Below are 26,700 nucleotides of genomic sequence, written 5' to 3' on the forward strand. Positions count from 1 at the left end.
AACGGGTGGAGCAGAGGGCCTGTTCTTAATCAGGACAGCTTGGGTTCAGTGTTCTCTGACAGCAAGCATCCTTTCTACACTAGTGCCCGTGAGCAAGATGCATGCTTTTTACATTAATGCCCTTGAGCAAGATGCTGAATTTGCTCAAGATCCATGGTTATGCAGCAGATTGTGAGCTTTGACACCCTGCACTCTCCATCAAGAAATGCCTTCCCCAGTATGTGAACTAAATATTTATGTTGTACCAAAATAGTCCCTTTATTGCCAGGGTCATACTATATTGACAACACAGAGGAAAATATAAATACATATGTAACTGATGAGGAATGTTTCAGTGAAAGAGAAGAGCTGTGACTGAATTTTTAGGTCTACTCCATCATTTCCCCGACTACAAAGTGGCTTTTGGGATATGCATATCAACAACACTGGGCTTATTGTCTCGTTCTCACCACTCCGCTTCATCTGCTTACTTCATTGTATGCCAAACACAGTAACTGTACAATGGTCCTTTGTTAGTCGTATAGAGGCTGTTTCTTTTTTGAGCCACTTGAGGTCAGTACAGTCCACATTACCGCTCACAATTTGTGACTACCTTAACTGTGTCAATGAATGACAGGGCTGCAGACTCGTTCAGTCTGAATGGACAGGATTGGACTTGACGTGAAAGAGAAAAGTCACACTGGTATTCATTCTGAAATTCAGACTCATGTAAGGACAGGGCTTGTTGCAAAGTGAAATTCAAGTTAATTATGTACTACAGTTAAAATCCAAGTGTGTGCGTTTGCATTACTGTTAATGAAACAATATGGCATGATGAAGTCCCACTGCTAACAGTGAAGAAAACAAAGTTGAGAAAGTTTATTTTCTTTTTTTAAAATTGAATTCAGTTTTATTTATTTTATTATCCTGTAATGTGTTTGACCTATACAGAAAAATAGAGCATCCAAATACGTGTAAGGTATGCAGAACAGTTTAACAATGCATGTCAGAATACATGCAAACTGCTTTATCAACTCAGAACCTAATTTAATATTATTCAGGTGGTGTGCATACTAATGTACGTGTTTCTTTTCCGTTATCTTGCATATTTGTACACTATGCAATACATTATACATACTGTCACTGTGGTCTTTATAAGGGTTACAGTGCAGCTAAGTGTGGAATATTTAAGATTATAGTTTGCCTGGAGCGGTTCTGTTTAGGTGCGCTCGAAAACAAACTGCGCGCCTCCCGCTCCCTGGCCCCGCCCCTGTGCGCACGGTTTGCGCCATTACGTCGCTATGCTGATCGCTGCTGTGCTGCAAGGCAGGCAGGCAAAGCAGCTGCAGAGAGACCAGGGAAGGCTGAGTACAACGGACAGGCTCATGTTGGGAAAGTCAGAAACGCGACATTTGCCGATTCTGTGATTTGATATTCAAATATTTTCACTTGTAACCTTTTTGCTGATCACGTGTCTTTATTTTTACGCTTGTGTGGGAATATATTTTCATTCTCTCGACCTGAAATGACTGCTAGTCGCCGTGTCTAGCCAATGGTTACTGCGGGGGCTCCCGTCTTGTGGATTATCCGTCGTCGCCGAGCCAGTTGCATGGTCGAGCCCGGAGGAGGCCCCGCTCTGCTGGATGGATGTGTGTGAAGCAGCGCCGGACTCCGAGTACTGATGAAGACGGTGATAATGATGATGCTTGGGTTTCATCGGCAGCGGGTGAACTGATCTTGGATGTTCGGGCTATATCGCCCCCACACAAACCATTTCCTCATACAACAAAAAATATATTCCTTAAAAACTGGACGCCCCTGGAGCAGTTTATGACGGTAAGAAAAGACTCATTCACAGGCCACCAGTTTTCACAGCCAGCTGACGTTAGCTAGCTAGCTAGCTTAGCGCTGTCACTTTTACCCAAGTTGCTCCCCGCACAGCTAAAAAGGCTAATGTTGCGAAATAACATTTGGATAACGCTTATCCAAAAGGCATGTTTTGTTTTTACAGTTATGTCCGTTCGAGTGGGATCTCACTAGAAGAAAGAGAAACCTTGGATATACATTTTATTCCCTAACCTTAATAACTAGGGGTTTGTGTAGCTTGCTTGTTAGCTAGCTGCTTCCCAGCCCATTCAATACCTCGTAGCGAAACAGCTAATCCAGTGTGCGCAGTACTGGTATGCGTTTAAAGGTTTATTGAATTAATAAAACTTTGTTCGACCTCCCTCAAGTCAACATTTCTCATTAAGTTAAATAGGCCGTCACTAGAAAATTCAGTATACAGTGTACAATAAGCCCTTTAATGACAGAGTCCAGTTGGCGTTCAATGGGACCAGTGCGGCGCCAGTTGTGTTACGTATGTGGCTTTAAAGATGACATCCCTTGATCAAATGAAAGAACCATTAATTAGTGATTATCGAGTGATTTGAGTTGTCGTGGTTCGGTGTTGGTTGACCGAGCTAATGTGCTTCTTTCACCACATAGCACCAGCGGCGAGTAGACACAGCGAATACAGAGCCCTCAGATAAAGCTGGTGAGGGCTTTTGTCATTCATTGCTCAATAATTGGTGAAGCGCCGGTCGTTACGAGCCTTCTCATGAACGTGTCACATCCTAAAAATGTCACGCGGGAGGGCCCGTATGGATAAGCCGCTTACTGCGACCCTGCTTCTGCTTGACCAGCCTTCAGAAATTGTTCTTTTTTTTTTTTTTGCAAAGTAATTGAGAGAAAAGGACTCATGTCTGCTGACCAAGAAGCTGTGAACTATGTGGTGTTAAGTAATGGATGTGAGCGTTTGCTGTGATGAGGCGTCCTCCTTTTTGTCGATGACGTAATCCTCCACCATCCGTGCCACATCTTTTGGGTCGCAGTCGGCTCCTCTGCTGCCTGCTGCTTGCCAGTCTGCTGCCGCTGCTGAGATCATATGGACCCTGCTCTGTCCTGTTTGTCTGGCCCCTGTCTCTCCCCTCCCGGCTCCTTCTTGTCTTTTCCTCGATCTAAACTGCACGGTGGCTTTGGAGGCATGGCTTGGAGACACAGCTGGTTCTGAATGGGATCTCAGCAGAGGAGGGAATTGTGAATGAAATCCAGGAGCTGGGTTTCAGTTTGCCAAGTAGTCTCTGAATCAGCAACTCCAAAATTGTGATTAGGATTGGGACCCCCAGGGATCCGTGATGGGGGCACCAGGAGCGCCCATGCCCCCAACATACTGTGTATTTTCTGATTTTACTTTTTTCTTTAATCTGTAAGATTGCACAGTAGCAACTGTTTTGTCAGTAGCATCCAACTAAACAGATGGGGGTCCTGAAAATGGGTGTGTTTGACCTAATGTTTGTGGTTGGTCTTGACCTGAATACTTTTGGGAATCCCTGTCTGAGGCTGATGGTTGCTGAAGCTGAACTACTTATCTTGGGAATTAGGCCTGCCATGTTGCACATTTTTATTTGGGACACCATTCCAGGCTGTTGATTGCCACCATATTATATATTAAAGCTGTGGTAGTAAGGATTATTTTGCAACAGTGGATTTTGAGCTAAGCCAGAGTAAAGATAGGAGAGTCAGACACTCGGTTTCTTTAATGGCACAATCCTGCACATTGCATCTCTGATGGTGTTGTGGTGCTGTTGGCAGATTGTTGGCAGAACATGACTAAATAATGCAGAGCGGAGTTTGTTTTCATGGATTTGTGAGACGCGGCCTGACTGTTTTTATGTCAGTGCATACTCTGAATTCATAGATGGTGAACTGAGGAGAATCCTGGAGTGAACTTTACATTTATTTGCTTCTGCTATGCCCAAACATGAACAAGTCCTGAGTTAAGAGTGGATGGACTCAGCTGGTGAAGATTAAATTGCCTATGGCAATGGCCCTGGTTTACTTGAGCAGCACACCTGAACCTGCCATCCCCATGGTGTACAGCAGAAGTGTGTGTGTGTGTGAGAGAGAGAGAGAGAGAGGGAGAGACACAGAGAGAGAACAGACAGGAAAAAGTGAGGGGAAGAAGTGAGGAGAGGATGGATGCTGGAAGACAGAGGGGGCACAGGTGTGGCAGGGGTAATGGGGATAAACTGCACCTGGTAGCAGGGGTCAGGGAGATCTCACGGGAGCAAGTTGGGAATTGGTAGTATCATCAGATCCCAGGACAGCTTGCGCAAATTTAACTGTGGATTTGGTGCGGAGGCAAATTGTAATTTACCCATTCTTTTTTTTTTTCTTGACAATTCTTAGTCAACCTCAGAATTGTGTTGTTTAACAGTTGCCAAAAACTGACTGGCTGATCATTTCTGCCAATTGTCCTCACTTTAGTTGAAATTATTCTCGGTCTTGGAGCGTAGCCTGAAGGCCTGTAATACTTTATGTGCACAACTGTTTGAGAAACTGTTGGTCAACATTGCCTTAAGCTTGACACCAAAGGCAAAAATAAGGTTATCTTTAGAGTTTTTGTGAGAACTTTCTCCCTGATCCTTCACTCGATGATATTCTGTTGTTTCAGTCGGAGCTGAAAAAGCTGTTAAGTGAGGAACAGTGTTGAATAATTCTGTTTTACTGCTAGCACTACATCTGTAATGCTTTGGTTGATGGGTGCAAGCTTTAGGCTGTTTTTATTAGTATTAATGTGGTCAGGAAGGAGGTCCGGCAAATTCATGTCCACTTTGATGTCCTTAGACCTCTCACCATCAATTTACCCTCATGCAGATGTGTCTTCACAAGTTTGGCCGGCGCCTGTAGCGAAGATGCATAAAGATGACAGCTTCCTGCTTAAACATCATAAAACCAGCCCACATAGCAAAGAAGTCAAAGGTCAGCCATTGTTCTTGCCGGTTTGAAAGGCAGAGATGTGTGTACACTGTGGGAGCACAGAGCGTTAGAGAATGTGTGGAACATTATTGGCTTATATTCTGCCTCTCTGTTTCAAACAAGAAGCCAGTGTTTAGTCGGGCCTGTGCAAAATGAATGGACAAAGCCATGAGACAAAATACCATTTCCTGATGTATGTAAGATATTTTGAAATTGTCTTTAGTCTCATAATTGCGTCAGTCCAGCAGGATGTCATCTTTATGCACCCTGAGCTTCAGCGTCTTCCTTTCTCGCCTTCTTCTCACCTCTTTGCTTTGACTTGTCTACTCTTCCTCTTTTCTCTCTATCTTTGCCTGACACCTTATGTCTGGTTTGTGTCGACGTTGAAAAGGCACACCCTCAGCATGGTGCTCAGTAGTGCTGACAGCTTAGTATTGGTGTTAACTGACAGCGTTGGTGAGAAGTCTGCTGGCTGGGTGCTGCAGGCAAGATATATTATCAGGCTTCAAAGATGCTTGCATTTGCGTATCTTGCTTTAGTAGGCTCGATTGCCAGAAGAGCTATGAAAAGAAAACCTGTTGGTATTAATTAACTTTCACTTCTGTCACCATAGCAGCATAGCATAGTTTTTTATTCTCTATAAATGTAGTGCTTTTGACCCCATATACAAATGAATGGCTTAATTATTAAGAATCACACTTTTGCATGTTTCACATTGAGTTTTTATCCGAGTGAGACCAGGCTGACTATGCTGTGCTGACTGTAGGTGACAGCCCTGTCAAAGAGCAGCCTGTTCATGTTTAACCAAGAGGACCAGCTGCCTGCCCGTAACCCTTTGGAAAGCTCACAGTCCTGTTTGCGCAGTATGCAGATCGCTTGATAGACAGACTTCAGCCATTTCAGTGAACTGTGGTTGCACACCAACTCCGCTGTTACCGAGCTTACTCCTCGAATGTTGTGCATCTTGCATCAGTAATTACATGACGGGAAATTATTCATTATTCTGAAATGTGAGGCAAAATAGTGACCATATATTTGCAAATATAATTAATTTGGCACAGTACAATTGTGCCTTACGTGGCACAGGCTGGTAGCACTCTCAGATCACCACCATTGTCCTGAACTCCAGCACTTTCTGTCTGACTGACTGGCAGTCTACAAGTGAAAAGCCCTCCATTCAGATAAATATCCAGCCAGATAGCTCTCAGAAAGGCAGCTAGTTAGTGGTCTGTTGCTGGGGCGGATATGGCACAACTCTTTAGCGAAAATCATCTCCCAAGCCCCAAACACAGCTGTGTTTATTCTGTGCAAGATACCACAGCGACAGAATGCCAGGATGAAGGTGCCTTGACAGATCTAGACTTCCAAAATTGAAAGCAAGTCATGCCATATTAATACTGACACTTGGGTTTCAATTGGTAGCATAGAACAACAGTTTCATGTGTTTGCATCTGTCAGGCTTTTAGAACCAGTGGTCACAATATTATTCAGGAAATGGAGGCGAAGATTCACATGTTTACATATTTAATCACAGTGATTCTTCATGCCTGTATAAGAATGTTGTGAGGCTTGTGACTAAGGGCCATTTCTATGAAAACCAGTAAATCACTCAGGAACACCGTTTCATGGAACGTGAGCTCGTAGCGGTTTTAGTTCTCCTCTCTCTGTTCCTTTTTAAGATTTTATTTTAGATGTGTTACTGTCAGATCAGGGTCACCTCTTCCATTCCTTCCCCTTCTCTCTCTCTCTCTCTCTCTCTCTCTCTCTCTCTCTCTCTCTCTCTCTCTCTCTCTCTCTCTCTCTCTCTCTCTCTCTCTCTCTCTGGCATATCTGGATCATGCTGAACTAATCAGATGAAGCTGCACATTATGGTAATGGTGTTCTCAGTTAGTTGGCAGTCATAATGGTTTGATTAGCTGAAACAGCACGTTATCCAGCCAGAAAGAGGAGCTAGAGACAGACCTCCTATTTCTTACTCAGGTGTGCTAAAAGTTGTAGAGCATATCACGTTCACATTTCTTCCATGGGCTCTTTCCACCTCTGTGTTTGGTTTTTCTAAAGACCACTGGGTACATATTTTCCTGGACCTACATCTACAAAATGACTCAAAAACGCTCTGATTTATTCAGTGAAATTGACTTTTTACTCCACTAGCACACAAGCCTGTAGGCCTTGGCGACATAAATAGAGGCTCCAGATATCTGTTGTAATTCATCATCTGTATCAGCCCTATTATGAGTCACTTGTGTGTTCTAACCCAGTTTCTGAAAAATGCAGGGCTAGATTATGCCAATGGAGCCAGGAGATAAAGATAGCTAGATTATAATTTAGAGGCTGTGAGATAGATTTAGCTAGCCTTGCAGAGGTTGGATTAAGACAGTGCAACATAAAGTCATTAAAGGATTAACATGATCATTGATGATCACTGGATATGAGATGGATGGAAACAGAGATGACCTTCATGTAAATGGAGGAATGGGTGAAAAGGGGGGCGTGCAAAGAGAAGGGGACAGGGGTAACTGGTTGGCACCAATGGGGGGGGGGGGGTAGAATGGGCGAGACAGTAGTAGATGTTTGGGGACAATGGGACAATGTGCCAACAGTTTGTGGTGTTGTGGATTTTCTTGTGTTGGCAAGCTGCTTGGAGAGTGATATGATCGTGTTTGACTTTTCAGGGAAGCCGTCTGTTGAATTCGGGCACAGGGTTTGGTTTATTTGAATCTAAACACATACTAGAAATGCAGTTAGATAAAAGTAATGCGCAAATGTTGGGAATTAGTGAATCGATCTTGGTCAAGCGTCTTAAACAAGAGCGAGTCTTTCAGATGCAAACTGCCCTCAGACTGTCATTTGGGGTAAGATGATGAGATCAGTCCTTCCTGGCCACCACTGCTCCATATCATTATATTATTATAGAATAACCACTGGATGATATGATCATGCTTAAACATTTCTCTTCTGAAAACGAGGACTCCTCTCCGGTGCAGCCCCACCTCCACCTTTACATTCCTCAGGTATGTGAGTACAGCTGGCTCTTAACTCTTCACTCAAGAGTTATGCTCCACTGCGTGTTTTGGCCTGTCCTTTCCTTCACTATCCTCCTCCCCACATACCCCAAAATGCATATACTGTACACAGAAACACAGCAATCCGCGCTCTTCTACGCACATTTACACATCCACTGACACCCCATTTCCATATGGTGTATTGTGATACGCTCAGCAAAGAGTTGTAGATCTATTGCCATGTGCCTATTATAATCTGCTGCTTGTGCAACCTGAGCTTAGTGTGTGTGTGTGTGTGTGTGTGTGTGTGTGTGTGTGTGTGTGTCTGTCAGCTTCAGAGCCTCAGGTCTGCCTTTGAAACAGCTGCTTAAAGAGCCTTGAATACCTCAAGAGGTCAAAGGACACAGTTGCTTAAGAACAGGGGGTCAGAGCCAAAAATGGATTGCTTGCCTTATTCTGCTGTGCCCCCCTCTTGAGAAATTACCAAGGTTTCATCTTTTCTGATCTCAGATCGAGACGAAATGTGGCCTGTTGGGGTTACAGAGAAGCGCTGGTTTACAAAGGTTTTTTTTTCCTGAGTTTAACTAGATTAAATAACTGCAATCATGTAGCTAAAAAGTGGTGACATTAGTGGTTATAGAAGTATTTCCAACATGAAATAATCCTTTTGTCCCAGTCAGAACTAGGCCTGCTTTTACCAACGAGCAGTGACAGTAAATGATTTACATTTTGGTTCTGTCGTTCATTAAAAAACCAGAAGCCGGGGCTCTTACATTGTTTCTAAACATCCAGTTTCCTGCCTTCTTTTTCAGACATGCGGCGTGTTTTTGTGTGACACTTGACAAGGTTATTTCTGGAACGTCAACAGTTTACGTGGTAAAACCTTGTTTTATCCACCACTTGTTTTGCTTGGAGATAAGTGGAGGAAGCGCAATACGTTTCCACGTCCAACTCAAACAAGACCATAAAGAGCAGTCTGCAAACACTGGACATTAGTGCTGCTGATTCAATTTCATACTGCTTCCAGTCTCTCCTCTCACTGTTGGCCTCGTTTTCTATCCATCCATTGCTTTTTATCTTCTCTGGTCTTTCACCCTACACTCTCCATGAACACCTTTCTCAAAACAAAGCAGTTTGCAATTTATGTTTCTCCATAATTTCTCCTGTATGGTCAACAGACATGTGCTGAATGTAGGTGGGGACTGTGAATATGTCCATCATCTCTCAGTGAGGAAAGCAAGAGGGAAGGGACAGGCAACATGCGCAGGGAGATCTGGTTTCAAAGGCTGATGGGCATGCTTTTTAGGAGGGTGTGTCCACCCACGTGAACTTGGATCACCCTCCTGTGCTCTTTTGTTGACATCTGGGCCCAACCTTCTTCAGCTTTTATTCAGCCTGAGGATAGGACTGATCCTTTCCTCTAGCTGACTTTTTCACAGTAAATCATGCCTCCATCGACCCTTAAATGGCATTTTGCAAACATGCTTCAAGACAGCACAAATAGATTTTATAACATCCTGCAGAAGTGTCCTTTGCTTATTTATTTTCCCCCCAGTTCAATAGTTGATGTCAGGAGGGAGAGAGAGATCTGGAGTGTTTCTGTTTTGCGGGCTGGGCCATCGGTTGAAATTAATATCACAGTATTAGTGAGGATAATTTACCCCAAATGGATTTATATCACAGTATGGCAAATAAATGATTGAATAGAACCCTTACAGAACATTGATGTGATGATGCCTGTCTTTAAATGCCAAAAGGCCATCACTTTAACAGATAGATGAAGCCAGAAATGTCTGGAAAGGGTTTATCTCAAACATGTTCGTCTTACCGGGAAAACAGGGATTCAGTGGAGGTTCAAGATTTGAGAGAGCAGTGACTCAATGTATGATCTGCATGATGTAAAATTTAATGAAGCATTTGAATAAGCACGCTTTAAAATTAGTAACGTTAGGCTTCATTTCACCTGCAAGAAGGAAATCAGACCACCACAGTAAGACTGTGTTGCAGCTGGCACAGCTGCGGTAACCTTAGCATAAAAAGTTAGCTAACCATAGCAAGCTAATGTTAGTTGTCTTATATTGCTTTATGACTTGCTAACACAAATATAGCTGTTTGGTGTGGCGAGTTAAATAAGGACTCTCACTGAATGTTAGCTTGGCATTGATTGCATAAACTAGATTGAGTTTGTAGCTATTGATGGATGAATTTACAGCTGAAATGTGACATGATGTAGGTTAAAAAGTGGTTGGCATACAAGCTAACACACTGGATTGTTAAAATGTGCTTATCTGTTGTGTTATAAAAATAGTAACACCGATAAAGGTTTATGAAGGTGTTGTGCTGACTGATACTGTATAATAAAATGTAAGTACATGCCAACATGTTACTCTGGAGCCCTGAGTTGCTGAATCTTAGAACAAAACATCGGATGGTCTGTCAAATCGTCAGTCTTTCAGTCTCTTTCATTGTGTGTCTGCTGGCTTGTTCTGTACTGCAGCAGCTTGATTTTTCTGTGGGCATTTGTCTAGATGTTTCTACATGTCTGACTGCCCTGGGTTTGCAGCAATTCTCAGTAGGAAAAACAAATTGCAGTTTATGTGATTTTGCACTGTCAGATCCTGTGTGTCTGAGCGTGTGTGTGTGTGTGCACGCTCATGTGTGTTTGTGTGTATGAGCTTATGTACAGTATCTGTGCGTGCAGAAAGAACATAAGCAAAATGGACAGCCATACCCTGAGAGAATCTGTGTGTGTGCGCGCGTGCGTGTGCGTGCGTGTGTGTGTCAGAGATGAGAACTAGAGGACAGAGAGAACATGAGAACAAGATTTTGTGTGTGTGTGTGTGTGTGTGTATGTGTGTGTCAGAGAAAGAGAGGGAGAAACAGGCAGCCTCGCCACTATTTTCTAGGGCAGGCTATCAGGCAGCGAGGCAGCAGGGAGGGATAATAACAGAAGCTGTTACATTCTTGTGGTTTCTCTGATTTCAGCATGAGGCAGGGGGCCGGCTCTGGCTGACTCACGGCTGCGCTATCCCAGCATGGAAGCTACTAGCAAGAGGACACAATACATGACATTTGTTGGGCACTTTAATCTAAGACGCATTAATTACAGGACTAGGAGTCTGTGCATATTTCAACACCTCTTGCTCAAGCATTAACCTAGCAACTGATTAACACTGAGCTAAGCCACCACTATGAGCAGTGGCAGTAATTTTACTTAACAGTTCGTTCCTCAGGCCGAATGAGGCCCAGTTTCAGATGCTGCAGTTGAGGACTGGCTCTTATTTAGATACTAAATATCTTGCAATGTGACCAGCTGTGTTTCAATGTAATTACAGTATATAGATTTTTAGAGGAGGTGATAAATTGTCAGTGTGAATGTAACAAATGCGCTCTTTCATTGATCAACTCATTAATCAACTGTTGTGTTTATGTACAATTGGACCAAAACAAAAGCATTTAGAGGGATTTCACGGAAAGAGTTTAGATTATAACAAGAGCAGGTGCTCACCTGGATTAAGTCCGTAATGTGGTCAGATGATAAATGTTGCTATGCAGCCAAACATTACAACAACAAAATGTCAGCGTGTGTTTGCTTCCTCTCCATTTTCTCAACATTTCTAGTCTATATGCGTTACTTTATACCGCATGCTGCTATATAACAGCATTACTCTGAAGCTGAATGTGTTTCATTGGTTCATTTAAGCCCTCACTTAGGTCTGGGGTTGCACTAATCTTCTTTTGTAAAATCAGATTAATGCAGAACAGGCTAAATCAAGCACTGTTTAACCCATGTTTGTGAAACCCGGTTTGAGGTTGTATATCAGGTCAAGGCTGCAGAGCAAATGCCATCTGCTTAGTAACACTATCACAAATACACAACCTGTGATGGCCTAGATATATAACATTTATAAAGCTACAAAGAGCATGTAGTATATGTACATTACCAGTGTAATTTCACAGTAAACATGCAAAATTCTGCAGTATACATAGAATCAACCAAATAGCAAATGCAAATACTTTGCAAATTCCAACAGTTTTTCATGGCTTATGTTTGATATATTTGTACATACTCGTGTGGCTCACCTCAACTGATTATATGTTAGCGCAAGACGCCGGGTGTTTTGTTATGTGGTGAACGCGTAGACTACAAAAGACATTATCAATATTTAAACGACGACATGATGCACAACTTCTGCACAAACAGCAATATTTAACCTGATTCTCATTAACACTCGAGCCTCTCTGGCTGCATTCAGGCAGACCAGTTACAGTTTGGCAAACCATGGCACGTTATTGTGGCTCGGTACCCTGTATCAAAGCTGCACAGGTTGTATGAGGAAAAAGGCCGTCATTACTGTGTCAGGGCTTCGACAGTGCGCTGTGTTGAGTGATGGTAGCAGAAATAAAACGTCACTTAAAAAGCCTGATGGCGGGGGATTCGTATCAGCTGCTCGAGCATGCACCTCGGTGTTTTGTATGAAGCAAACTGTGGCCTTGAAAGGGATTAATCCAGGCACACATTTCTGCCTTTAACCTTGGGACCTGCAAAAAAAGCAACTAATCGCTGTCTCAGTATTTTTCCCCAGCAGCAAACCTTATTTTCTGCAGCGTGGAAACATTGTACAGGCTGTGAGGTGATTGTCAGGTGGGCCCACGCTTTCCTGTTTTGGCCGTGTTTACCAACCACAATGTGTTCCACCTACCTCCATCTCTTCATCTTCACCTCTTCATACAGCCAGTGGTATAGAGACATCCCCTGACACCTCTCCCACTCACATGCTTCTTGTTATATGAGCTATATGATGCATTCAAACAAGCTGATTAATCATCAATTGCCTGTGTTGCAGCAGGGCCTCTGGCTGTTTAGCTTTGTGGGTTTATGGTTTGCAGTTTATCCACTTTAAGCATGTTAAGTTTATTGATTTTATATTTGGATGCTTTCAAGGTCTTGTATCTTGAGCGTTCATAGCACTACCAGCCATGTCCCCTGTGTGTTGGCAAAGTTACACCTGTTTTTCCCCCCACCTACAGAAATTCTAGGGTTGAATCACAGTACTGGAGGGTCAGAACCGCTCTCCCGTCTGACTAGTAAATGTGCCATAAAAAGCAACATGGTGGATCATGGGGTTGGGCCATTAGTGAAATTTTATTTTGGCTTCCCACACTTATGAAAACAAGATACTCAGATCATTGTGCTGCATTGTGTTTCACAGTGATGCTCTCAGTTTGTCTTTGGTTAAAAATCACACCTCTCTCCTTCACATCGTGCTCCTCTCACCCCTCCCTCAAAGCCCAAACTCCCCCTCAGCCAGGCAGTGAAATCTTTAGGGAAGCTAACGGTGGTCAAGTGAGCTGCTGCTTGGATTTTGGATGCATGTCACGTTACGGGTGCTTGGAGTGACCAAAAAGGATTTCAGCAATCCTTTCTCACATTCTATATACCAAATAAAAGCAACATCATAATGCACATCATGTGTAAAATATGTCTTTATTTTTATTGTACACGTTAAAATACCACTATTATGGAATAATTTTAAGACATTACTTTGTTTTTCAGTTTAATTTTATTTAAAAATCAAGGAAATCCACTGTTTTTCTTAAGAAATACAGTAATTGGATGAAGTTTCAATGATTAGGATTTTTTTTGCCATAATCTAGCACGGATGAAACACATGTTGAATGTGTGTGAGTGTGAGTGTGAGTGTGTGTGTGTGTGTGTGTGTGTGTGTATGTGTATGTGTATGTGTGTGTGTGTGTGTGTGTGTGTGTAAGAGAGAGTGCACAGACAGAGCAGCAGCAATCGAACATCCAGCCACACCCAACATAAACGGTGGGTTTTCTGAAAGAAGCCGCAAGCAGACCATCGTTTCTGTCTAAGATATTACTCTTGAAGCAGTTTTGACTTTAAAAGATGGCTGTCATCACAAAATAATATAGATGGAGAGAGAGAGAGAGAGGCCCAGTGTAAAACTTACATAGAGCTTCAAGTTTCCTGAATTATGCATCGAGCAGAATCCCTTTCATCAGCAGAGTAGAGCAGACTGTGTAAGCCCACAGTGTGTGCAGTCTGTGGGCCCACAGGCACAGACCGGCCACACCAGGTACAGCTTTGTAAAAAATAAATAAATAAATAAATAAAAACACACTGAAGGCAAGAAGTGCTTCTCTCTGAATTGAACTTTGCTGCTGAAGGCACATATACAATTTCTTTTCAGATATTTGAAAGCAGCAAGTGTTGTGCATGAGTTGGTATGTGTGGCGATGTGAGCTTGTGGGTGTAAGTGTGTGTATACTTTCGTATATATGTGTGAGGTTTTGGTCATGAAGAAGCGATTTCCCCGTCCCCACAGGGTGGTGAGGTGTTGTGGGTTTAACACTCAACTTTCGAGGGGCATTTTTGCAAAGTGTACTTTTAGACCGTTGAGTAATATCGCAAACTTGTGTGTGCACATGTTACGGTCACATAGGTCACTGTGCGTTTGTAGGCCAAGGTAGGAACCGTCTGCACGCATCCAGGTGGGAAATTAAAGTTTCCTGTCCTGTTGTAGTGTCTGTATATATTTTCAATTTCTTTTCTGTATCATATAATCCCATTTAATCTATTCTTAATTTCAAGTTTGCTAAGTGTCTGTAATATACATAAACCTGGAAATTAGGCTGCATTGTCATTTTTCTGAGAGACCATGACTCATTGTTAAAAGTGGGTTAAAAAAAAAAGTAAATCAGGCAATCTCTTTCCAGTGCCTGAGCAAGTGACCTTTTGGAGGCATTGATAATATGAACACATTTTAGTAAAACCTCAATCAGCAGCAGGATGTGCAGAGCTTCCAGGAAAATGACTGTTGTATTGCCTCTAAGGGATTAGGCTGATGACAAAAGCCTTTTCCGAGTACTCTTTCCTCAACTACCTGCTGCCTATCTCTCATTTTAAATGTCAAGCCCACTTTAATTCTATTTCTCAGCAAAGAGCAAGAATAGAAGATCTAAGACTACTTAGAAATAAGGCTCGAGTAGTGCGAGGGGAGACGGGCAATGAACGAGATGGGTTGAAATTTGATGAGATGAGTTCTGATTGGTTTAGTGTTTGAGTGTCATGGCCCGAACAGCTATAGCTTCTAAGAATAGGGAAACAGGATCATCCTGAGGGTGCAGTGGATTAAATAAGTCTTGTAGTCATCATGACATTATCACATGCTATCCTCTCTGTCCTTTCCTGAGGGACTCGCTGATTTTAGGACCATAAATCAGGCTTTAATGTGAGGATATTTACATTAAGCTTGGCCTGGTCTGCTGTTTCACCAGTGCTATTTACAAGCTATTTGCCACTAGTTTTGTCTTGATGACCCCGTGCTCTCCACGCCACTGAACATCGGGCAGAATAGCCTGTTGGAATAGTTTCACAGTTCATGGCAGTTGGGTTCTCTCACTGTAAGGCCTGTGCGAGCGCCGCGGTGCATTCAGGCAAAGAGCTAGAGCTTCTTTCACATGATCCGCATCAAAGTGCTTAACGCTGTGTAATTCTGTTCTTATTTCTAATGTCGGGAGTGTTGACGCCCCGACTCAGCAACTGCTCAACAAAATCGCTGCACCCTGATGCTCAGACTTTAAACTTTGACCTAGTTTGACAAAGAGTAAGTGCCTGAAGGCAGCAAGTCTCGTCATGTGAAAATCCTTAAGTTAAAGTGCACGACACAGCTGGACGCATGTGCATGTGTTCTGGTGCGGAGGTTGATTTTCATCCTGCGAAAATGTATTACAGGAAATATAATTTCATACCAAGAAATATCATTTCAGAGCTCATATAATATTCTTAATATGTGTATGTGTGAAAGTCACCTGGTTCATTGTAGATATTCACACATGAACACACACTTCGAATAAGCTTTAACAACTGAAATGCAAAAGAGCCAAAATCAGCTCTCACACACACGAATGTGTGTGTATTTGCTTGCACGTAGGTGCGTGTTGTTTTTTCTTTACAGTGTGTGGTGTCAAGGCAGCTTTCACGCTCCAGTGAAGAGAGGCTCATTAACTTAGTGCTCATTGATCTACACACCTACACACTCACACACTCGCAGAGAGTCTTCGAGATCTTTTATCAAAATTAGAAGAACGTAATTTTCAATTTTGGCTCCCAACAGTTATGAAAACGAGATAATCGAGATGAAACGATCATTGCGAGGCATTCTGTTTCGCAATGATGCTTTTGTTTTGTCTTGTGTTATAAATCCAGCCCACCTATTTTCTTTAGAGGTGCTTTCACCCCTCCCTAAAAGCCCAGACTCTCTCTCAGCCAGGCTGTGGCGTGTTTAGTTCAGCTCACTGCGGTCAGCTGAGCCGTCGTCTGCAAAAAACCCGGTCAAGCCAGCTCGTCGCTTGGATTTTTGAAAAGGATGAGAGAGTCTCATTTCAGCAATCCTTTGTCGCACTTTATGCACCAAATAGAAATGACATCAGGTCAAATGTGTAGTTACACGTACGTACATTACTGTCTCTGTCAGGTGTAGACATGGCTGTAGTCCTCAGCCATGTATCTGAATAACCCGGCCTGGCAGCATGACTGTCGAGCAGCGGGGGCGGGGGTGGTGGCGCGCTGGGTTCAGAACACCTGGCCTCCCTGCTGGTGGGGCAGGAATGTGCGGGGTTGAGGTGGATGCGGGTGGAAATTTGCAGCGTGCTCAGAACACGACCCCTGGTAACATTTAAAGGTGCCGGCGTCAGCAGGAAAAGCAAAAATCAGGGGAATGTGCTGCTTTAATCAAACCTGCATCTCTGTTTCTCTGCTCTGTTTTCCTGTGTGTGCATCGGCGTGTGCGCCCACATTACTGTCGAGTAGAGGGCCTCTTGTTATATAAATGAGGCAGCACTGTCCCGGCCCTCTTATGTTTCCAATCTTTGTGTGCAGTTTAGCTTTTCATTTGAATTTCCTTCAGTTTTTTCCCACTACACTGCAGTGGTGTTAGATAATAGTCCGTATGTTTAAAAACTGACTCTCCACTCTGACGAGCGATGATATTATTTTATTCTTCTCCAACTAACCCACTACACTGCTCTCTGTGGGAGGTGTGTGCAGGTTTGGAGGAATAAAGCTTTGGGAGATGATTCAGAGAAATGCAAAAGCAGCAGTGTGTGTGCTGTGAATTCAATCGATTGTTGAACCAGCTGTGTGCTCTTTGTGTCATGTTTGTTTCAGTAGTTGGTTGATTTTGCTTTTCACTGTGAATGAGTAATTTTGAATGTAATAGCTGGATGTTACATGATGATGACAAACAAACTCTGGTGGTCTGTGCTCAGACAGATCTGTGGTAGCGCCTTTAAAGACCTCCACAAAAATACACCTCGATTGGATTTTTATTTTCGCGTTTGTTGTGTTCTGTGTTAACACGTTTACGCTGGATGAGCAATTTGTTATTTGCAACGTTAGCTGAAGGCAAAAATGAAACCTGAAAATGTGCCCTTTCTGTGCCAGTGCTCGACAGCCATCACGGTGACATTTGCTCCATATGTACATTGAAAACATCAAGTGAAGTCAACCTATGTTTACATGCCCTGAGGACAAACCGAGCTGCGTGTTAACTGTGGGTTTCTTCCAGTGGTTGACACTGTTGACGCAATCAGACAGAGCTGTTTACGTGAAAGTCGACCATTTTCTTGCTCAGATTATTGCTGACATGAGGGACACATGAGTGGAAATGCCACGCTTCTATAAGCACATGACAGGCTTATTTTAAAATGAAAAGAGGGAAGTGGCTAACCAGCAGGTGTGAAGGAGGAAAAGGTGCAGGCAGACGTGTAGCAGAAGCTCAGGATTGAAGAATAGAAGAACATAAAGGCTAACGAGGGCAAAGTGAGAGAGGTGGATGTGGATTGGCTGATATTATGAGGATATTATGATGGTCAGGTTGGAGTACATGTGAGATGCCTCCACTGCAGCGACTTTGTCCAGGAGGAGCTGAAAAGAGCGACTGCTGAAAATGCCTGACAGTCTCCATTATCTGCATCTTTGATTCAGTGGGAATCTCTGTGACAGGTGTGGGGTTTTATGAATGGCTCTGTGTGTGTGTGTGTGTGTGAGTGTGGAAGTAAATGGCTGCTGCCTGGCACTGATGACTGTAATTTGCATAATGGACTCACAGGCCATACTGACAGTTAAAGACAGGGACGAGAGGAGAGGGAAAAACAAAGGGAGAGGGAAAAAAAGGCGAGTTTCAAGGAAAGTCGTGATCAAGGAAAGTTTAGAAGGGCTGCCGTCCAGTCAAAGTCAGATCTGATAACGCTTTTTAAATCCTCTAATTTCACAAAATTAGGATGCACTGGTGGGGTTGAGAGATTATTCTGTTCTCTTTCTACTAAGCCAGCTATCCTTTTCCATGTCTGCTCGCCCCGACCTTTTTCACAACAGACATTTAGCCTCGTCAAACACGGGTGTAACTAATAACATAATTAATCGCTGCATTGCACTGCAATAACTGCTGGGCCAGAGCTTTTGTTAACGTTATTAGTTCCACATGTGCTTTTTCTGCTACGACAAGTTAAAACGTCTGGTAGAAAGAAACAAACAGCGCTCTGATGATAAGAGTTTTTAACAGGGGTGAAAGGAAACACGCCGTTCATTTTGCAGCGATACAATCCTCCTTTTGTTTCCACTATGTTTCTCCTGATGTGGCGGGGAAATACCCTGAAGTTCATGTTTTCATGTGTGAAATAAAGAGCGTTTCTTTGAACACGATAGGAGGAGTGTGTGAGCCACTTGACTGACACGCTGGAATACATTTGATCCATGCTGCACACATGTGAAGCCTTCACCTTGTCAGCTGGCTGAGTGACTCACCTAGTTTGACCCTCGCGGCGTTCACTTGAATAATGTTTACTGTGAGTGTGTTTTACTTGCAGTGGTGTTGGACCTGTGAAAACCACAGGAAACCCAGCGGTTCAGCGCTGTTGTAAGCAAATTAAGTTTTTCAAACTCTAACGAAAATGATGGTCTGCAGGTTTTAGTTATTAACCAGTTACCCCCCTCACCAGCAAAGAAACGCTGGCACAAATTAACGATTTAATTTCAGTTTTTATGATACTGAAAGTGACTGAGAAGACGTGACAGTTTCAATATAAAAACACTCTTTTAGTGAATGTCTAAAATCAGTCTCAGGACTGGATGAGAACAATATCTAACAGCAGTTGAAGTTGAGGTTGACATAAATGTATAAAGTCACATTATTCATAGATGTTGGAGGTCAGACGTCAGTATGAGAAGCTGCACACAGCGTTTTACTCAGGACACACTGTCTGACTCCCTTCTTCCTTTTCCCATGTTGCATGTTTGTTGCCAAACAGAACAAATGTACAAATGTACAGATGGAGCATGTCATCTTAAATGTACCTTGTGGAGTTTTGTTTACATTTGTGTATCAGCAAAACAGCCTTTAACTGAAAACACAAGTCGATCCTCTTTGCACGCCAGCAAATGTGTCGAAGTGACTTTTCGATTCAGTGTCAAATAAGACGTGTTCGTGTTTGTAGATGAGGAGACAATAGCGAGAAAGTCTGCGGCTGTCTTTGTGTCGTGTCTTGGGCTGTTATTCAGCGTCATGTAATGAAGGACGGGTGGATGTTGCTGCTTCATAGAAAATGGCTCTATACAGATGTGGCATTTGACGGGAACGTAAACAGACGTGTCGTGAAATAAAACCCATGAAATGCAACGTTTTGTCCCATTCTTGTGGAGGACTCGTTATTTATGAAGCACACTGGGCTCTGATGCATAAAACGAAACATGCAGTTTCATTTCAGTTAAAGCTGCTGTTGCTAAAATCCGGCTCATCGTTAAAATCTACCAACAGCTCTGACTTGTGAGGAGGTCGCCAACCTCATGTCCTGTTTTACAGCTCGAAAATAAATACAAAACTGACAAACACTCAGAGTTAAAGGAGAGATCCGATCCGCTGTTCTGCGTTACGCTGAAGTAAGTAAGCAGCTGGGTGCTGGATTGGACTGTCTAACTTTTCTAATCAATGAGGTCGGGAACGCTGACTCAGGCTTTTCATTCATGCTCTTCAAGAGGCTTATTCCATAAGGGTTCAGCGAGGTTCAAGCAGAGGTTTGCAGACGTTTGCAACTCTGTGAGTGAGACTCACTGACCAGCTTAAGGAGACACTCTCATAAGAATCAGTACAATTGACTTAATTACAATAGCTCTTAATACCACTTAATTGAAATTGGGTTCATGTGCAGGAATTCAAACTTGAACTAGGAAGTAGCTCAGAAAGTAGCTCTTATGGATGCTTACGATGCAAGTTTTGAATGATAATACAGACTGGGAAGGTTTCAATTCAACCACACTTAAAGATTAGAAAAAGTGTTTTTCCAAGTCATGTTTTTTGCATGAATGATTGTAAAATGTATTAATTATAAAAGTGGAATCAACTGTAAAATGCAGCGTATCGCCGAAATTGTCAAAAGGAGGATGCAGCGTATAAAAATGGGGTGTGTTGTAGCTGCACGCGGAGGCCGTCTGTTTGATGAAAAACAGTGCAGTGTTAGTGTTACGTCAAACTCATTAACAGTCAAACATGCTGTCAGAACACGTCCTTCATGTGATGGCACATTCTTTGTGCACGCTTTCGGTTTCACGGTGGTTAATGTCAGAGCTGAAGGTGTCCTGCTGCCTCCTCTGCCGGCGTTGTCCTTTTTTATCCATGTGCTGGTTTGGCAGAGAGACGAAAACGGCAAGTTTAGAAACAGCACCGACATAAAAAATGTTTTTTCAATAATTCAGAGAAAAATCAACTTACTTCTCATAAGTTTTAAAAATAGTTACATTCTTGCCATGTGTATTATACTGCGAGGGTAACAGTGGCTCTTCTTCTTCTCTTTTCTTCTTCTTCTCTTCTTCTTCTTCTTGTCCTTCTTCTCTTCTCTTCTCTTCTCTTCAAAGAGACTTTAGCAATCAGATTACAAGCTGCACTGTATTGCTTTACCATCAGCCAGGGCCACATATGGCTATCCCTAAAGGGGGTCAGAGGTCATTCGCTGCCCACATTCCTTAAGCTGCAACTTCCCTGGCCCCTCCACCTCCCCCGCACACACACATTTTAAACGCTTTGTCTGAATCGGCCAATGAACAAATGACACAGACATGAAACAGCACTCTTTCTGCTGCTGTCGTTGCCCTACATAAAATCTGTACAAGTAAAGGGATCATGGGGTTTGTGGGATGCGGTAGGGGTGTTCGACTGGGAGGGAAGGGGTGGCGGAAACTGGGTGAAGGTCATTGAGGGCGGGTGTTTGGGTCTAAACAGGGACAGGTAGAAAGAGGATGGCTGACTGTGTTCAGTGGCTGTAAAGGAAGGAAATACCGGGAACAAGTCATTCTTTGAAGAGCAGATGTTTGCATTGCTCACATACAGTGTATGTCAGGTCAATGCAGACCTCCACTCACAGTGCACGTTTCATTTCCATGTTCTTATTTCATTGTCGTACACAGAGGGAGAGAGATCTGTGAGGGCTTTAAAGTTGTTTTTTTTCTATCATCTTTTCTGAAAACTCACAAGAATTCTGCAAATACACACACACACACACGCACTGGCACACATCTGTAATTGACCACCTGTTTGTCTGTGGCCTAGTTTACGCATTATGAAACACGGTGCAATGTACGATTCCTCTGGGATTCCTAACTGCTAGGCTCTCATTTCAATTGTTCCAAAGCATCACAAAGGGACAGAAAAAGCGTGTGTAGCACATCTTTTGAGTTTCTTTTGAAGAAATTGGGGGTATAAATAGAATTGTATGGGGCAAATGAAGTTCAGCAGTCGGCCTATATTGGAACTGGGAAAGGACATTGCACGCTTTGTAACTTTTCTCCTTTGAAGACTTTTGTTCTGTTGGTATAAATAAGAAATTAGAGGTGGGGGAATCACAGTTCAGTAGGTAATGTTCGGATAACTTTTATTGTTGTGCTTCTGTCGGTGTGTATCCGGATTGAGTTGAGCTCTGCACAGCCTGATTTTTGATGTCAGATAAGGCGCGTGTCTCTGTGTGTATGTGCATGTGTTGCAGCGGAGGTGTGTCATACATGTGTTTATATGAGAGGCGTGTGTTCCTGTGTACAGACAGGAAGGCTCCAGGACCGTCTGTGTTTGCAATAAGCTGACAGAGCCAGAGGAGCCCACCACTGAGGGAAGCTTTAGGGTCAAGACACACACACACACACACACACGCACTCACACTCACACTCACACTCCTGCCTGTTTGTAAGCTCTGCCGACTGCAGGAAGCAATAATGTTAGCGTGCTTCCGGAGATCCGGAGGCTTCTCTCGGGGGAGCGTGGCTGCCCTGTCCAGCTCAGCAGAGCAAAACTGAAAACACAACAGAGCAGAATGAAAGCCAAATACAGCAAAACAGAGCTTAAATTTAATGATGAACGAGACAGAATATAAACGAGAAAACAGAGCGCGTCGGGGTGTGGAAGGATAGAGCAAACACTGTACACTGGAGAGGATTGAGTAGCTGAACAAAAGCAAAGTGAAAACTGAAATAGTTGGTGTAAAAATTTAATCAGGACAAAACAACAGAGAAGAAAGTGTTTGAACCAAAAATAATCCCATTCTTTGCTTGTAGATGTGTAGACCAATTCATGAGTTTGCTGCAGGCTTAACAGGAAGCCTCGGCTACTTTCACAGAATCAAATATTACAATATATTTGACCAAAACTGGTGATAACAACAGTGTAACAGTATATATATTTACACCGGATTTGTTTTTTTTGAATTCAGATCATTTGCAGTCATATACAGAGGGATTTGGGGGGGGTTGCACATGACAGAGACGATCCGGCAGTGCAGGCTGTGGTCTTTAAATCGTCTTCAGCTGGATGGCAGAAAAATGTTGGGACAGGAAGAGAGCAGGGAGGATGAGGCGGCCTGTGGAGAGAGTCTGTGTGTCAGACCTCATCATCTGCGTCTCCCGTTGCTCTTCCACAGTGTGAGCCAGCGAGAGGAGAGCGTCCCTCTGTCCCTCCTTCCCTCCTTCCCTCCTTCCTTCTGCATGGCTTCATCTCTGCATTCCTCTCTCGCCGGTCCATTCGCTCTGTTTCCCTCGCTGACGGTGCTGGCATCATTCTGCGTTCTGCTGGTGGTCAGGATATATTGATCTCACCGGGTTGACCTACAGCATGACCGGAGTCACGCCTGGTTGGATATTACCTGTTTGCTGTCAGCTGCTGGGTCCTACGCTTCCTGTATTGCAGCTCAGTAGCATGTCTTTGTTAGACTCTCTCTGCCTGATAAACCCCCACATCCTTCAAACTCCACACGCCCAGTGTGGCGCTCAGGCCAGGGTGTCCCCCAGGCAGTTTGTTAGAGTAGGTGGAAAGCACTGTTAACCTACTGAGCTGATCAGACAGATACTGATGCATCTCACACTGTGATCAGTTTAGCTCCTAAATGACGACACAAACAGTTCCCTCGCTCATCACTTGCTGTGTAACGTAGCCCCTTGGCTCTTTTCTTCTGCAGGCTAATGCTGAATTTCATAACAGCGTAAGAATCTCTTCTAACGCGAGTGGGGGAGGTCGTTAATTTCAGGCGAGGCGGTGTGCCACTGTGAAAAACACTGCAGACTTTCCAGTAAAAGCTGTAGCCTGCGAGCCCCACCTGAGATAACCCTGGTGACATCATCAGGGATTAGTTTTCCAGACTTCTCCGGGGGCCACAGATGTTCAACTGTTCTCACATGCGAAGAAGTGCTGCCCTTATATAAAACTTAGCATGATGTGTAAAACTGGTTCGATGCTCCTTTTAAAGAGAACTTACTGGTATATGGGCTAATTCTCCCCTGAATGGGTCACACCAATAATGGTGGCTCATTGATTATGTGCTGACAGGGATAACAGTTATTGCTGGTATTAGTGGAATATTTGGGTGTCATGTGATGCACATGACCGTGTCAGACATTGAACTCCTGTCATGTGACCGAGGTGTTGAGTGAGAATAACGTGTTTAAGATGCCATCACACAACATGTACAATCAGTTATACAGTGAGCACACCAAAGCCACCCGTTAGATGTAATCGTCTCATGTTTTTGAGTGTATCCTGAATGTCTGGAGATGAGATGGAGGCCGTCGCTGCTGTTAGTGCTGGCCTCAAGTATAGATTTGTGTGTGTGTGTGTGTGTGTGTGTGTGTGTGTGTACGTACACAGTGTGCACACCATCTGCCGGTGGTCATGGGGGGTTGTGCTGATGTATAGTGACAAGCAGCTCAGACACGCAGAGGGCCCTCCATATATACTATATACACACACAAATATGCTCACACAGAGCCATCGTTACAAATACAGCTGCTCTTGATGACGGGGCCATGACCCATGTGGGGTTATTATGTCTCCTGTCAAGATGGATCACCAAAGAATAAAAAAAGCAGGAGGCGGAAAAGGAAGGGCACAGATCCCACTGCAATGGCATATGTTCCCCAACAAAATATGAAAAAAAAAATGAAAACATTGCTGCAACTACACAAAAACAGAGTGCTGGCATGTGAAACTCTCACTGCATTTATCTACAGATGGAGCGTTTTGTCACTCTCAGCTTGTTTTATTGAGCGTAAGCGGACAGTCAGTCCTTTTACAAACAATAATTTAGCATTTATGAGTTCACCATTGATGGGCAGCTTTGATGATGACAGCGTATTAGCCAGTAATAATTGTAACATTAACATTAAGTAGAATAAACATATTAGCTGGAGACTTTGCAGCTGCTTAACGTCACTGGACGTAAATTATTTTCAAGGAGTAGTCAGACATTTTGGAAAGAATGCTTATTCGCTTTTTTGCTGAGTAGAATGAGAAGATTGATACCGCTCTCGTTTGTGTATGCTAAATATGAAACCACTGCCAGCAGCTGGTTAGCATAGCTTAGCACAAAGACTGGACAAAGGGGAAACGGCTCTCTTGAATGGATTCCACACTGCACAGCATTTACAGCCGAAGCTAATCTGCAGTGTCCGTCAATAGATTGGCCACAACATAAATTAATCAAACTGGAATCAGGTAAAAATGAGTGCAAGTAAATAGCAAATGTAAAAAATGTTAAATGTTGAATGTTAATTTGGCAATACCAGCATATTTGTGATGAGTCAAAATCGGGAAATATCGGGTTAAATAAAAGAGAATTCTTCATTATTCATTCTTAGGCAGCAGAGTGATGATATCCTGCCATTTTTTAATGTATGTAAACTTGGACTGAGGCCACACGCGACCAGTTTGCAGTCTACAAAGACGAGGCGAGCAGTCAGACGCGGCCCTGGTAATCACAGGCTCGGCTGTGTTCTAAATGGAGCAGCTCCAGATTGAATTATTGTTATTTATTCCCACTGATGAGCAGACAGGCGTCCTTCAGTCACTGTTTTGTTCGTAAACGACGGCAGCAGCGCAATCACTGGAGGCGCTCCAGTTCAGGCATGTTGATGATGAACTGTTGTTCAAACACAGTCACGTTTTGAAATGAAGAAACACGGAGCGTTGTAGATGTTTGAGGCTCTTCTGCTCAGTGGTTTTGTTTTAACGGAGCTTGTGAGTGTCTCCACATCCCCTGCTCGGGAACGCGCAGCTTGCCTTCTCATTGACATTCTTTTCTCATGAAGCACTCGGTCTTCGCTGCTTCGCCCGGCTTGTACGGGCTTGCCCCGTTGTGTGGCTGCCTTGACTAAGTATATCATGTTGCACTGTACATTTGCTTATTGTTTTCTTTGCTGTCCCACTTTCCCGATGGCTGTTTTCTGGCCTTAGAGCACCTGTGTAGTCATATAGTATGTGTACATCACAGGCATTGGTGTGCTTGATGCTCCACTTGTTTTTATGTCCCACGCTGGTTCACTTACTCATCGTTTTCTCCTCTCTGCTGTGTGTTTGCTCGTTGCAGACCCTGGTAGGAGCGTGATGAGCGCGCGCTTCCGCTTGCCTGCTGGCAGATCCTACAATGTCCGGGCGACGGAGCTGGAGCGAGACAGGCAGCACACACAGGTTGTGTGCAACGTACTGCTGCTGGACAACACCGTCCAGGCGTTCAAAGTCAGCGTAAGTACCGCTCTGTCTCATCCCAAGTTTCACAAAGCTTCTCAAAAACAGCTTGTCTGAAGAAGGAATTTTACTATGCTGTCCAAAAAGAAACTACACAAATATACTCTATACACTAAACATACACCCTCGAGGTTTAAAATAACTTATATGGTAAAAACTGTGACACTTTGGATGTGGTGATCTTCTTGTTAGACCGTCTCTCATGGGGCAGGAGTCAAAGAGGGGACGCGGACGGAGAGACATGAGGTGTTATGGGAGCAATAAGTCAGTCAGACACGATGCATATATTTTTAGATTCAGAGTAACTTAGACCTCCCGTGCTTATGATTATCCTGAAGACGGAGATGCTCCTCGTAACTCCAGAACTTGCCTGATAATCATCACATTTTTAAAGTCAACCGGTGACAGCTATCTGTACGTTCAGGGGTAATTATAAACAGGAGCTGCTAATTGCTAATTCAGCATACTTTTAAAGTATATGAACAAATACAGGCTTGTGTCGTAACCCACAGCTAACTTTGTTGTTATATTCCTGCAGCACTGGCCCTCTCCTCTGTCCATTCATGTACAAATATTTGCCCGTTGTTGCTTTATTTTGGTTTGAAGGGAGTATGTCCTGTAATAGAATCAACTTGCTCAATAGACATTAATATGTACTCATCAGCTTAATGTTATTATCATGAGCTGATTGATTTTATTTTTCTTTTGGAGACTTAGAAACCCATTGATTTACTTCACCCTGAAGAAAACCCATCAAATTCATGTGATTATCGTCAATTAAAAAAGTAGAAATTCAAACAAGACAATAACTGGATGCTCATTAAGCCGTGCGGTGAGAA

General features: G+C 43.3%; 1 protein-coding gene across 1 annotated transcript in view; it reads left to right on the forward strand.

Moving 5' to 3' along the window:
• Positions 1 to 1,295: 1,295 nt before the first annotated feature.
• ptpn4a (protein tyrosine phosphatase non-receptor type 4a) overlaps positions 1,296 to 26,700 on the forward strand; it is a 60,346-nt gene continuing 34,941 nt past the window's right edge. Inside the window, exons 1-2 of the mRNA XM_076747445.1 lie at positions 1,296 to 1,815; positions 25,704 to 25,858. Coding sequence (XP_076603560.1) covers positions 25,721 to 25,858 — 138 coding nt within the window. The 5' untranslated portion in view covers positions 1,296 to 1,815; positions 25,704 to 25,720. The remainder of the gene's footprint in view (positions 1,816 to 25,703; positions 25,859 to 26,700) is intronic.

The sequence above is a fragment of the Chaetodon auriga genome, chromosome 13 (assembly GCF_051107435.1).
Source record: "Chaetodon auriga isolate fChaAug3 chromosome 13, fChaAug3.hap1, whole genome shotgun sequence".
NCBI lineage: Eukaryota > Metazoa > Chordata > Actinopteri > Chaetodontiformes > Chaetodontidae > Chaetodon > Chaetodon auriga.